Here is a 13,631-nt window from a genome sequence, read left to right on the forward strand (position 1 = left end):
GCAGGGTGCATTTTATTAAGTTTAAATGTCCTAACAGTGTGCTGGCAGTGAAGAACACCTAAAGTAATTTTTTAGTGCTATAGGCCTATTCTTCCAATTGTCTAACAGTGGGTTAACTTATTATATTTAATATGTGCTAACTTGTGATTGGGAGTGGATAGAAATATACTGTTTACACTTACATGAATTGCAATTTGAAATCCACTTTAATGGAAAAGTTGGGCATTAAGTCATAGGTCTCAAAGTGCCACTTTTACAAAGTTGTTATTTTTTGTCCCAACCATTTGTGCCTTTTGCCTGTATCCTGGGTCTCATGACTCTGCTGTTATGTTTGTGTATTGCTTCCTGACAGTAACACAGAGGGGGCTTAGGTGCTTAGGCCATAGTATCTGCACATATAAAGACAAGACTGTCCTTTCTTTTTGTGTGCAGAAACACCTCGGTCATAAATATACAACTAAAAAAATACCGGAAATTGCAAACAATTGTAAACCTACACAAAATTATGTTTACCTTTGTGAATCAGGCCCAATAGTCCTTCTTGTGCACAAATAGTCTTACATCTGCAAATCAGCACAGGATCTGGTCTTCAGGCAAGTGATTATGTACCTCATAGATGTTTGGAAACTTACTTACCATTTGCAGAGGGCAATGTCACCTGGTGTCACCGAGGTCCACAGTCAAATGCTAAACCTTCACTAATTCCTATTTTCACAAATATTTTTCAGGCACTTTCTAACTCTGAAAACATATATAAAACTGCTCATGTTAAATGTAGGGGTAAGTGCCATTCCAGGACATTAAAGGGAATCAAACTTTTCCAAATTCAATGGGGAGAGACTATGGAAAGAGAATTCTTCATTTGGAAAGTGTTTTCCTGTGAAGAAAAACATAAGAAAATAAAGGGACGGATATACAGTTTGACGGGTGGTACTCTGTCCATTAGAGTGGTGGAAGACATGATATCTGCCACCCTGATTGACTACCATCCGCTAGATTTGGATCTCAATGACAACACAGCAGTGATTTCTATACCTTGTCAGTAACTACTATCTTGGTGGTTCCTGTCAAGGTGCAAAAACTATTGGTGGTTTACAGCCATTGGTTTTGATAGCTTTCCACCAGACTTTTGCAAACTTCTTCCTTTTAAAGAAAAACCTCTTAAAGTTGAAGTTTGTTATTAAAACTTATAACTCCTACACCCAGGGAGTTTTCTCTTGGGCAAGGGGATCATTATTCGTTTTTTTCTATTATTAAGCATCAGGACAATAGACCTTGCACGCTAAATGGAGCAAGAAGTAGTATAATACCATGCATCTGATGACCCCTTTTCCACTTGGACATTGGAAACATCTTTCTGTTTCACAGAGTTAACTGCGACTCTGACGATGGAAAGCTGATTGACCATTTGACCTTAATTAGGGCAGAATTGCTAATATTTTGACAGTCATGGTACTTTACCATACCCTGTACACCTATCTCTAAATAACTCTGTAAATGTAAAAATACACAGTTTCACATGATCTTTATATGCTTTAATGTTGCACCAAACTATCCACCATGGATCCATTTCTGATTGCAGAATCATGGATGTAAAAATGCATATTGTACACCTGGCAACTTTGCAATCATTCCCATTGCATGCCCTCCTGGTAGGGGAGAAGATTTGAATTTAGAGTAACATGGCTTGGGAGAGGGAATGGTGTCTTGGAGATATGAGAAATTGTTTGAAGCATTTCAACACCATGAAACACACACACTTAACACATGAATTGGGAGCAATTTATTTGCATTTTTGTGTGTGCACATTTTCTAAAGTGTGTGACCTGCTTACTAAAATTCAAGATCCATACTAATTACCTTATTGACAATGAAAAGCACCAAAATATTCTCTCTGAGGGAAAGAGTGTCTCACAAAAGCTTGTCTGTGTTGACTGCAGACATTTAAAAAATGTCTTTATCATAGTTTTAAAACGTACATTCTGTTGGGGTGAAAATTCAGAATGATAGGATCCCTTATGAGTCCACCATCACAAGGCCACAGAACAAAAGTCTTAGCTGCCTTGTGTTTGGCCTACGAAGAAGCAATATGAGTGTACCTGTTAGAAAAGACCAGCGCACATGTCAGTGGAATCTGCTCATGCAGCTATTGCAGCCTAAAAATATCTGCTTTTAGGGCATTTTAAGCAATGGAGATTTCAATAATCATGTCATAATGGCTCCCTGAAGAGCAATTTTTATATTTATTTCTTGAGTAGAGTAGTGTAGTCATGTCCACAGCTGAGTACAACAAACAGTGCCTATGTCAATTGGCAGACTGCAATTACTACTAACCTATTACAGAGGATCCCACTAAGAGGCTTTTGGCCAACATCCGCTCAATGGCAATGGCAGCTGAAACCCCAGGCTACATAATTAAAAATTAGGCTGACTTACTGGTCAACACACACCCCAGGTCACCTTAGTTTTATGTTCTCCCTAAAATACACAAGGGAGTCACTCCAACCCCTAGTAGACCCATAGAATCAGTCATTGGCTCTCTCCTGGAACCCCTCTCCAATCTCTGCAACCACTTTCTCCAACCTGTGGTGGACAAACTCCATTCTTCATAAAGGACATTAGGAATTTATAGAATCTCATTGATGAGGCCAACAAAACAAGTTCATTGACCTTTTGGTTACTGTAGATGTGGAGGTACTTCATATTAACACCCCCAAAGAAGCTACCATTGAGGTTGTGGAGTACACATGATACCTGGTTCTCACCCACACCAGTTAGTTTTATTACTGAATGTGCTACTATTGCATGAAAGGAAAACCTTTTTTCAATTTGGAGACCAGCTTTACCTCTGAGTACAGTGTTATAAGATACATTGGCATGACAACCAGATAAGTTAAGGTCAGGGTTACCAAACATCAGCGTGGTATCCAATGTAAAAAACTACCACAAAGATGGGCAATTATTTTCGAGACAAAAACACACTCCAGATGATGTTCACTGGACTATCTTAGAAACACGAAACATCATGAACACACAGGCACTGTTTTGGTGGGAGCATCACTGCATTTTCTGCATAGCCATACATGTTTCTGACCTCAATGATGACATTCAGTGGAGTAAATTAGACAACTGACTTACACCACATGTCCAGAATGGTCCACTAACACCTGCACAGACCCTATTCATGATAATTGACGAGCATCTTCTTCCATATTCATGGTACTTTCTGATACCTGACCACTATATTACTATCCTCTCCTTGTGCACCTCCCTTCACTTCAATCCTCTTGCACTGACCATCCCCTAATGCAGGTATTCGGCTGCTGACACATGACCCATGACACTGTCATTTCATTTATATATATATATATATATATATATATATATATATATATATATATATATATATATATATGTATATATTTTTTTTTTCCTCCACATCTGATATTGCTTCACCTACATGATTATACAATAGAATGCACTGACACGCTTATCGCTCTTCTGGGGCTCTGCAAGATGGCCAAATATTGGGGCCATCTTTAATTTTTTTCTCAGTCATTGCAACATATGCCATTATGTATGTGTCCATGTACCATGGACTTTTACTTACACACGTAGGGCATAATTAGATGACCACACATTTAACCCCCAAAGATGCCACCAATGAGATGTGCATCTGCTCTGCTGCTTGGACACATTTTCCCCTTAACAATAAACCCACTGTGCTCCTTTCCAAGTTGGTGGACAACTAGGGCTGCTTTACTCATGGGTCTAGATGATGGGTGGAAGCCGCACCATTTCTCTGTTATTTCCATACTTGTCATTGTATGTCATTATGCTCCTTGTACTTTATTGCCCACACTTGGCTTTGTATGATGGTTGCTTAAACCTCCCACAAATGCACCGATTCAGTAGGTATGCTCGTTTTGTGTTTGGCTTTATTAGCCCATTCTTGACTAAATTGATGACTCTCCACTCTAAGAGGGTGGAGAGCCAGGGCTGCTGTTTCTATATGTCTAGTTAGTGGGCAGAAACCACTCCACTTCCCTAACACGGCTCCCTACTGACCCACATGTCACCAATGAGCTCTGCCTCCCTCACCTGCCCACACTCGCAATTCCGGTACCTAAACTCATACACCACTGGCCATACCTACCTCTAGGGTTGAAAAGCAGGGTAGGTTGCAGATTTTTACCACGCAGGACGCCATGAGTATGGGCCTGATCTGCAACCTAATCTTCAACTTATGGATTTCATACCTAATACTTCGACTTGTACCTCTCTTTCATTAGTCTAATGGGGAAGCTAGGGTGGTCTTCTGCCAAACCCAAGGGGTAGATACCTTAGTCCAAGAAAGTAAGTACGCCTGCCATAGCCACATGTTACTACATTTTTATCTCTACTTGACAACTAGATATTGGTTCTTTTGCTTCTTATATTTACACATGGAATTTTGCATTTTTGTATGTTTGGTCACAAGTTTACCACTTGCCTGTTTGTTTGTTTTTACATGTTTGCACGCTCACTGATGGTGATATTTCGCCTAAGACATGATTATGAATGCCGCAGCCAGATGCATTTATAAATCACTGCTGGGTGCCATTACTCATTCACCCATTTGGGCTACTCTCTCTTTACAGGTTGGATTGCACACATTTACTGCTACAAGGTATACCCTATAACATTTGGGTGATTATATGATTGTGTACTGTACTAACACTACACCCTCAATTCCAATCAGCTTTGGATTAGGTTAATTTATCGCCCTGATGGATTGCCAAGCTCAATTGTGACTAATTATAGGCAAGAAACATGCTGACCCCTGTTTTCTCCACATTTTGAGCTGTTTTTATTCATGACAAGAGCACCATCTTAATAAAGACCTTATAGGTTTCTCTCAGTTATTTTTAAAACACTAAGGGCCAGATGAAGCAAAGGTTTGCGAGTCGCAAATGGCCCGAATCGCTATTTGCGACTGCGCAAAATCGGAAATGGGATGCAAAAATTCAATTTCCGACTCGCAAAAAGCAATGCGAGCCGTTACCGACTTGCAAAATGTGCGACCCCATTTTGCGACCCGCAAATAGGAAGTCACAATTTGTGAGTCGCAAACCATATGCAATTGCAACTCGCAAATTGCGACTAGTCGCAAAAAGCCCAGTTTGCATGTCCCATTTACCACTAACTCAGAGCAGGTGGTAATCATTACCAAAGTATAAAAGGAGACCCAGAAGGCATCTGGGTTACTCAAGATGGCGGAGATATACCTGATAGCAGTGAGGAGGAGAGCCCACGCAGCCCAGCAGAGGAGGAGGAGGTGCCAGAGACAGGAGAAGATTTACAGAACAAGGCAGACTCTTTTTCAGCAAACTGAGGAAGAAATCTACGACAAATACCGACTTAGCAGCGCAGCTATACTAGAATTAATTGAATTACTCAAACCACAGCTAGAACGCCAGACTCTGCGCGGCTGCGCCATCCCTACGCATGTGCAAGTGCTATGCTCACTGCACCTCTTGGCCTCGGGGAGCTATCAGGGGGTCATTGCTGTGACAGGTGGGGTATCTCAAAGAGCACTATCAAGGTTCCTCAGGGCATTCCTAGATGCCATACTCAAACACATGTCTCACTACATATACCTACCCAGGAATGAGGCAGAAATTAACAGCACCAAGTTGGATTTTTATCGGATTGCCAACTTTCCCCATGTCATAGGGTGTGTAGATGGGACACATATTCAAATATGCCCTCCTGCAAACCTGGAATATCTGTTCCGCAACAGAAAGTGTACCCACTCACTCAATATTCAGGTTCTTTGTGACGCCCATTATGTCATCACTGACATTGTCGCAAAATTTCCAGGCAGTACTCATGACTCATACATTTTTAGGCACAGTGGGATACACCAACGCCTGGAACGTGGGGAGTTTGGAGACGGATACCTCCTAGATAGAGCTGCATACACCTTGTAGACATACACACAGATCAAGGTGCACACCAACCAGGACTTTCTAACAGTGTACTGTTTGTGCCCAACAGGTGACAGTGCATATGCACTACGGCCATGGATAATGACACCGTACTTAACACCCAGCAATGAATGTGAGAGACGATACAACAGTGCACATAAGAGGACCAGGAACCTGATTGAACGCACCTTCGGATTGCTGAAAGCACGGTTCAGATGCCTCCACCGAAGTGGAGGTGCCCTCCAGTATACCCCCATTACAGCATTCAAAATTGTTGTTGCATGCGCTATCCTGCACAATATTGCCACCCGACGTGGGCTACCTCTCACCCCTGCAGACCCCGATTCTGAGGATGAAGAGCAGGAGCAACCACATCGCCATCATGGGGATCGGAGCATCGCAAATCAAGGCAGACTGAGACGGCAACACATCGCAACCCAATACTTTGGAAGGTACGTGTCAAGTTCAACCATACTCACCTATTGACCAAAAACTCCATTTGTTAAGTGGAACAAAAAAACTATTTAATATGTGCAGAAATTGAACTATTTAGAATGACAAACTGTTCAGGTAGTTCAGAAAGCCAACCATGCATGGGGCACATTGCCGTCATGTGCCCCAACATCAGGGACAGTGTTTAGTTTATGACCTACGGCGGCCTCTGCCAGCCTGGCTGTTCCCAGGTTGTTCTGCAGTGCTCTGCCTGGTACTCCCACTCCGGAGCACCCTGGTGTCACCAGCAGAGACACTGCTCACAGTGGAGCCCTCTTCGCTGTCCTGTGGGGTGTCCCCTGTACCCCTGGACACATGCCGTGCCTCCATTAGATCGATCACATGGGTGATCCGGCCCAGGCCTCTTGCCACATCCCCTGCAAAGTGGCCCATTTCCACTTGGAGGCCGACTGTCCTTCTTGACAGCCCAGTGGTGTTGACTGCCAGTCTGCAAATTGAGGAGGCCATCCTGTCCAGCCTCTGGAGCAGCTGGCGGTCCCTGCGCCGCCAACCCTCGCTCTGTGACAGCAGTTCAGCCACCAGTTCCCGCATGGACAGGGCTAGGTCCCCAGTGTTGTTGCCTATGACGTCCAATTGTGCATGGAGCTGCTGCATGCTGTTCTCATTGCTCCTTACAAAGTGGTGCAGAACCCCACTAATCCTCCCTAACATTTGGTTCTGCAGGCGCTGACCACGTAGCAGTTGTGCCTCGGTCATGGTGGTGGATGAACGGCCGGACTCAGCATGCAGCCCTGCTCTCCTCAACCTGCGTCGCCTGCGCAGCGGTGGATGCCCTGTAAGATGTACCGTGGCACTCCTGGCTGTTGCTGGTGCAGCCTCCGGAACCACTGTTGCAGCAGGTGTTGTCATCAAGGGGATGGTGTTGGTGGTGCAGGTGGGAGTGGTGGCAGCTCCTGTGCTTTCCTCATGGGGCTGGCTGACTGTTGCCACCTGGCTGCTGTGGATGATGGTGGGGTCTTGTGGGAGACCTGTGGGACATGGGGAACAGACTGTCAGGGACATATTTATACTTTTTGACGCACAACTGCGCCAACGCAGTTGTGCCTCTAACACAGGTATGGAGATTGAGCATCATTTCCGGGACTAGAAAGGCGGATTAGGGCTACCACTGCTATTTGCTGTCATGCAAAAACTTAGTAGTATAGGTAGGGATATTAGGGATGCTATTGTGACAATATTGTGGGGCTTTTCCTGTGTTTCACTTTCCTGGTCACTACTGTAAATTTGTTGTGTTTCCTTATCCTCGTAATCGTAATTCCTACCTTTTTACATAGAACACTGTTGCTTCAATAAAACCTATTGAACCAATATTTTGTTTCTTTTTTCTTTGTATGTATGAGACTTGTATTACTGAGAGGAAGGGGTATGATCTGTTCTACCATGACTTCCCTGAGGAGTCTGCGAGTCATGTGATAGGCTGCCACAAATCACTTCTACTTTTGGTATTGGTAAGGCTCTGCTAGCTAGCCGGAAGAGTTAGGCCGACAGCTGTCACACAGTGTGGTATCAGACTAAGGGCCTGATTCTAACTTTGGAGGACGGTGTTAAACCGTCCCAAAAGTGGCGGATATACCACCTACCGTATTACGAGTCCATTATATCCTATGGAACTCGTAATACGGTAGGTGGTATATCCGCCACTTTTGGGACGGTTTAACACCGTCCAACAAAGTTAGAATCAGGCCCACAATCTCCCATACTGTGTGAGGCTGCAACCCAAAATCCATCAGTCTCCATATCATAACGGAAGTATACAACAGTAGGTGTTGGGATACATATTCTTGGAAAACAAGGAAGATATAGTTATTTTTGCATACCTAGCAACTCTGATAATAGCAATATGCGGCAAATGTCTTGTGGTCACAATCCATGTACTAATTAGAAGGTTACAGCAAGAAATCTTTTTTAACATACATTTGTTCCATTGTTTGTAAAGATGTTTGAGTGTGACAATGTAAGACCAAAAGGTGGGTTTCCTAATCACCACTGCGTCCCTGGGAAAGAGACTGTTTTGTTTACAAGAAATAACTTCTCCTCCTTTAAACAGGGCAGAGTACAAGTCTGAAGTAAACCAGACATGACTTTAAAACATATAGCACATTGAACCAAGTCCTGGGGCCATAGGTACAAATATTTGGATTTGCGATTTCCTAATTGCAAATCCATGTGAATCGCAATTAGGGAATCGCAAATCCAAAAGTAAGAAACTCCATTGAGTTTCTTTTGCGATTCTTGGTGGGTCGCAAATAGACCTCCCTCGTTAATATCAATGAGGTAGGTTGCAATTTGTGACCCACCGGGGATTGCAAAAATCACAGGGATGGTGGCCTGCTGGTGTCAGCAGACCATCATGTCTGTGATTGCTTTTAAATAAAGCAATTTTTTGTTTTTTAATGCAGCCCGTGTTCCTTAAAGAAACACAGGCTGTGTTTAAAAAGAAAGAAAATTATACGCTTCCATTTTGTTTTTGAAGAGTGGGCAGTGGTCCGTGGGACCACTGCCTGCTCTTCAAAAACGTTTTCACATGCATTCACAAAGGGGAAGGGGTCCCTTGAGCACCCCTTCCCTTTTGTGAATGGGTGAGCACCAATTTGAAATTGGTGCTAACTTCGATTGTTTTGTGTCTGCATTCACGGTCACAAAACAATCATACATACCATTTAGATTTGGTATTGGGAAGGCACGCCCTGAACACGCCCCTTCCTAATACCGAATCGCAAAACCCAAATTGCGATTCAGTAACAAGTTACTAAATCGCTGTTTGGGCCTTGTACATCTGAAAAAGCATTTTACTAGTCGCAAATGGGCCAATTCTGTGAATTGGCCCATTTGCGACTAGAAAAATGCTTTGTACATGTGGCCCCTGGTGTTATAAGGTTAGGGGAGCTAAACCTGCAGACTAAGATACCCCTAATATACATAACAGTTTGTGTTCTTTGAGGGTGAAGTTGGTGTCCAGGGTGAAACCAAGTATCCTGGAAATCGAAAGTTGGGGTTTCAAGCCGTCAAGGTTCATTAATAGAAGTAGGTTTGTACTGCATCTTGTTTGCTGTTCTTGACAAATCACAGGAACTCTGTTATGATTGGGTTGAGCTTCAAGTAGGTGCTGTATATCCAGGTCTGGATGGTGTACAAGCATAGTTTGAGACATTGTATGTCTGCAGAGGAGACTTTCAAGTACAGTTATGTATCATCAGCATATTTGTGAATCTTGATGCAGTTATATGCGAGAGGCGTCAAGAAACAAAGTTATGGATGAAACGCTTGAATCAATCTCAGCCTGTGGTGATAGCTTGAGTTGCATCCCAGTCCATTGTTTTTCTCCCACCATGCCACATCAGTTTGGACTCAGGCATATACAAATCAGTCTTCTCCTACTACACTGGAAGCAATCCAGCCCAAATTGTCAGGCAAGGTCCTCCCTGAACAGGCACACACGGAACCTAGTACTGGTTTTGCCTTAACTGGGGCTCATCAGGGAAGCATAGCTTTGTTCCATTCTCACAGTGAGCACGGGACCCACTTCTGGACATACCCGTCACACCTAACCATCAAAAAACGAAGTGATGAATCCTAACTAATGCTTCTAGTCTCTGCTTTAGACTTCGAAGAAACATTGAACAGCTGTTACACAGAAAGCCATATCTATGAAACGCCAAGTAATGGAAGTAAATAGTGAGAAACTATGGTGGCCTCATGTCATGATGAAGAAGGATAGGATTCATAACATCATGACGGACACATGGAGAATATCGGAATCTCCAGGCACAAGTCATTTATTTAGATTCTCTAATTACAAAACTGTTACGATCTGAGTTCACATTGAACAATGATGAACGTTTTACTTAGTTTTATTGACATATGTGTATTAATAGGACTACATGATCCCTACATCACCCCAGATGGCTACCAGTGCCTGAAATGCACAACTAGTGATCCAAAAGGCTGTGTCAAGTAAATGAGTATAGAAATGTATTATGCAGGACACCATATTAATCGTGTTGGTTAGGATACAATACAATTAAATAATAGCAACAAGATTGAAGAGATAACATTACTTTTATCAACAAGTAAGAGGAAATGCTGTTTAACGATTGGTGAAACATGAAAAAGCTAGTAGGGGTGCATGCAGGAAGACTGTTCATTAGTCTGCTGTGTGTGGCCATTGACAGCAGTAGATTTTCATTTCCGAATTATGACCAGGTGGCTCATTAGTGGGCTTCCTCTCTTCAGGGAACTTCAGGCTCATCAATTGGAGATCAGCAACTGGCAGAAACACATTTTTTTCAGTTCAAAATTCAATTATCAAAAAAATTTAAAGTGTCATGCTTGGTAACCCTAAATTGTTGAGGAAACCCAGGGTTTGTACTCTTTTCTCCCTTTCGAGGGCAAGTGGGGCAACCTGCTACATAGGTCAAAACAGAAACACTGGAAGACATGGTAGGTGATAATCTTAACATAAGCTTCCAAGTTAGCAGGGGTGTTGTTTATTTTTAGAAGAGCAGTGGTTGTAACATTACTGAACTCCAAGTAGAAATTGAAGATGCACGGCATATGGGCTGTTTCTGTAGAACTCAACCGTCTTGTCTCAGTGGGTGGGAGAAAATCACCCTCCCTTAGGGTAAAGGCTTAGAATTCTGTCCATGTTGTGTTACGCTCCAGCTCAGGAGAGTTAAAGTTTCTTTTAAGGTAATGCTGCTTTCATTATCTTCCTCCCTTAATGAGTTCTCCAATTTAGACGAGTCTAGTTCCTAGAGATGCTGTGGGGTAAAGTGTGATACAGAAGCCCCCTGCAACTCAACCCAACTTAAAAAGCACTATTTTTTAAATGTTTTATCATCTAATGATCACAGATTGGACACTTCTGGAACGTGTACATTGCAGCTTTCTGCTCTGCATCTAAGTGTAACTCAATGTGAGCCTACTTGTGTTAGTAAAAACCACTGACACAAGCTCATTGAACAAGGACTATCTTGGGTCATGGATATACACACACAGTAACGAGTGTCATGTGAGATTCAGGAACAAAGATGAGTACATTATAAGAAACTCTCTGAAGCACATTGTGCGAAGATGGTAAAAGGTAGGGTCCTGCGTCTTAGTGTAACACAGCTTATGTAAGATAAGTTCAAAATCAGTGACATTTGTGATTGGATCCTGTTGTAAGCACATGAGCATGCGAAGAAGTAATTACCACAAGGAGAAACATTTTTTATTATTGTTATTATTGTATTTTTCTTTTAGTTCCTGCTGCTCCTTCACCTCTGATTCAGTAAGTTCATCCACGTGGCCTCTGTACAAATGCCTGCCGTTATAGTACAGCACAATGTTCCAATAAAATTTCACTCCTCAAAGAGGTAATTCCCAGAAACTCCTGCACACACATGACTCGAACTCCACCTCCCCGTCCTTTCTGTTATCTCCCACGTAGCTCTAGAGTTAATGGAAAGGCAGGGGTTAATCGTTCAATAGATTTACACTGAGGAACCGCCTCGTTCAGCTGCGTCACTTCGGCAGCGCCGCTGTGTAAAACGACGCTACCAGGAGACTCGTTCTTTCCACTCGACAGTATCCAGGGGCTTCTCCACTAAGCCCCCTCAGCTTTGGTGGTACCTCCGATACCGCGTCCCTTCCTCCACCCCTACCGGCACCGCTCCTACCTTTAAGGGAAGCTTTCTCAGCCGGTAGGGATATACAGGAGGTCCTCGCCGTACCACACCTCCTCAGGGACGAAACACCTCCTAATAGAGGAGCACCGGGGACATCCGACGGGCCGCACTGCTCCTAAAGGAGATTCCGCCGGGGATTCGGAGGCGGGTAAAAAGAAGGAAAAAATAAATAAATCGATACTGGAGGTTCCCGGCGTGCCGCACACCTCCTCGGAGAAATTCCAGACGGCATGTAGTGTGGCCCACCAATCAGCACTTACGGAGGGCTTATACTCCTTATATGAACAGGGTGTATTCACGGTGTTCCTCAGGAAGGAAATTCTAATGCCTCCAGATGAATGCACAAGAATATCACCAGGCTCAGGGGTGAGCAGTCACACTGCCCCTGCGCAGCTCCTTCAACAATGAATCCTATCCTCGTCGTCAAAAGAAGGGTTCCTGTAGTAACCACATGAAGCTGAGAACTCTGAAGGTGTTTATTCTAAGACTCCTCACAAACAACAACCGACTCAGCATTTCCAACATTCCATGGAAAACTCCTGGTTGGTCCAAGGACCAACATTCTAAGGTAAGTGGGAACGTACCATAATAATTACATATAGAACATTAAATGCGTTCACATGTAAGTTTAACCACTATAACATGTGGTTATTCAAGAAATGTTGGTATTCTTCACTGATGATTAATGTTTCTCTTAGTTGTTATTTGATTTGTTTATTGATTATTGATGTACATTGGTAACATCGTAGCTAGGATACTCCATAGTAATCAAAAGGTTCATCGGCCTATACGCGTCCCCTTGTAAGTTTATTTACTACGGACCAGGCGTGCTAGTATGCCCCTCTGTCCTTTTTGGAATGGGCCTTCTAGGACCATGTGAGAATTTTTCCCTGTCTGTGTGTGCCTTTGGCCAAATTCACAGAAGCAGGATCTCAAAAAGGAAAAAACAATGTCCCTCAATTGTTGAAAGCCATACTCCTAGTGCATGACGAACATTATTTTTTTTGCTTTATATGGCCTTCTATGGTTGAGTTAATCTGCTGGCAATGATGAAACAAGAATGTTGGACCATCTTTACTTCGATGATAAAACTAATGTGCCCTGGATAGTAGAACGTATATATTTGTCATTGTTGGAACTATCAACTGTAGTGGGGCGCCATCCCTGGTTGCCTCATACCTCCGCTGCTACTATTAGGTGTATCCATATTGGTCACTAACACATATGTAAGTAGTTCAAATGGAGGAAACATGCCTTAGCAGACTCATGGCTGGATGTACGACCCAGAGATTTGCAACTCGCAATTTGCAACTCATTTGCAAGTAGCAAGTTGTGAGTCGCAAAACCATATGTACAACAGTGTATTTAACACTGTTTGCGATTCCCAATAGGGTCGCAAATTACCTTCCTCATTAATATTCATAAGGAACGTTGTGATTTGCAATCCCATTGGGAATGGCTGCACTCACAGGGTGGCGGC

General features: G+C 43.1%; 1 protein-coding gene and 1 long non-coding RNA gene across 2 annotated transcripts in view; both read right to left on the minus strand.

Moving 5' to 3' along the window:
- LOC138288199 (uncharacterized) overlaps nucleotides 1–13,631 on the minus strand; it is a 74,409-nt gene that overhangs the window by 38,296 nt on the left and 22,482 nt on the right. The gene's annotated exons all lie outside the window — the stretch shown is intronic.
- LOC138288198 (uncharacterized) overlaps nucleotides 6,510–13,631 on the minus strand; it is a 29,509-nt gene continuing 22,387 nt past the window's right edge. The window contains exon 2 of the mRNA XM_069229559.1: nucleotides 6,510–7,450. Within this exon, the coding sequence (XP_069085660.1) occupies nucleotides 6,612–7,331 (720 nt within the window). The 5' untranslated portion in view covers nucleotides 7,332–7,450 and the 3' untranslated portion in view covers nucleotides 6,510–6,611. The remainder of the gene's footprint in view (nucleotides 7,451–13,631) is intronic.

This window comes from Pleurodeles waltl, chromosome 4_1, assembly GCF_031143425.1.
Source record: "Pleurodeles waltl isolate 20211129_DDA chromosome 4_1, aPleWal1.hap1.20221129, whole genome shotgun sequence".
In the NCBI taxonomy this organism is placed as follows: Eukaryota; Metazoa; Chordata; class Amphibia; order Caudata; family Salamandridae; genus Pleurodeles; species Pleurodeles waltl.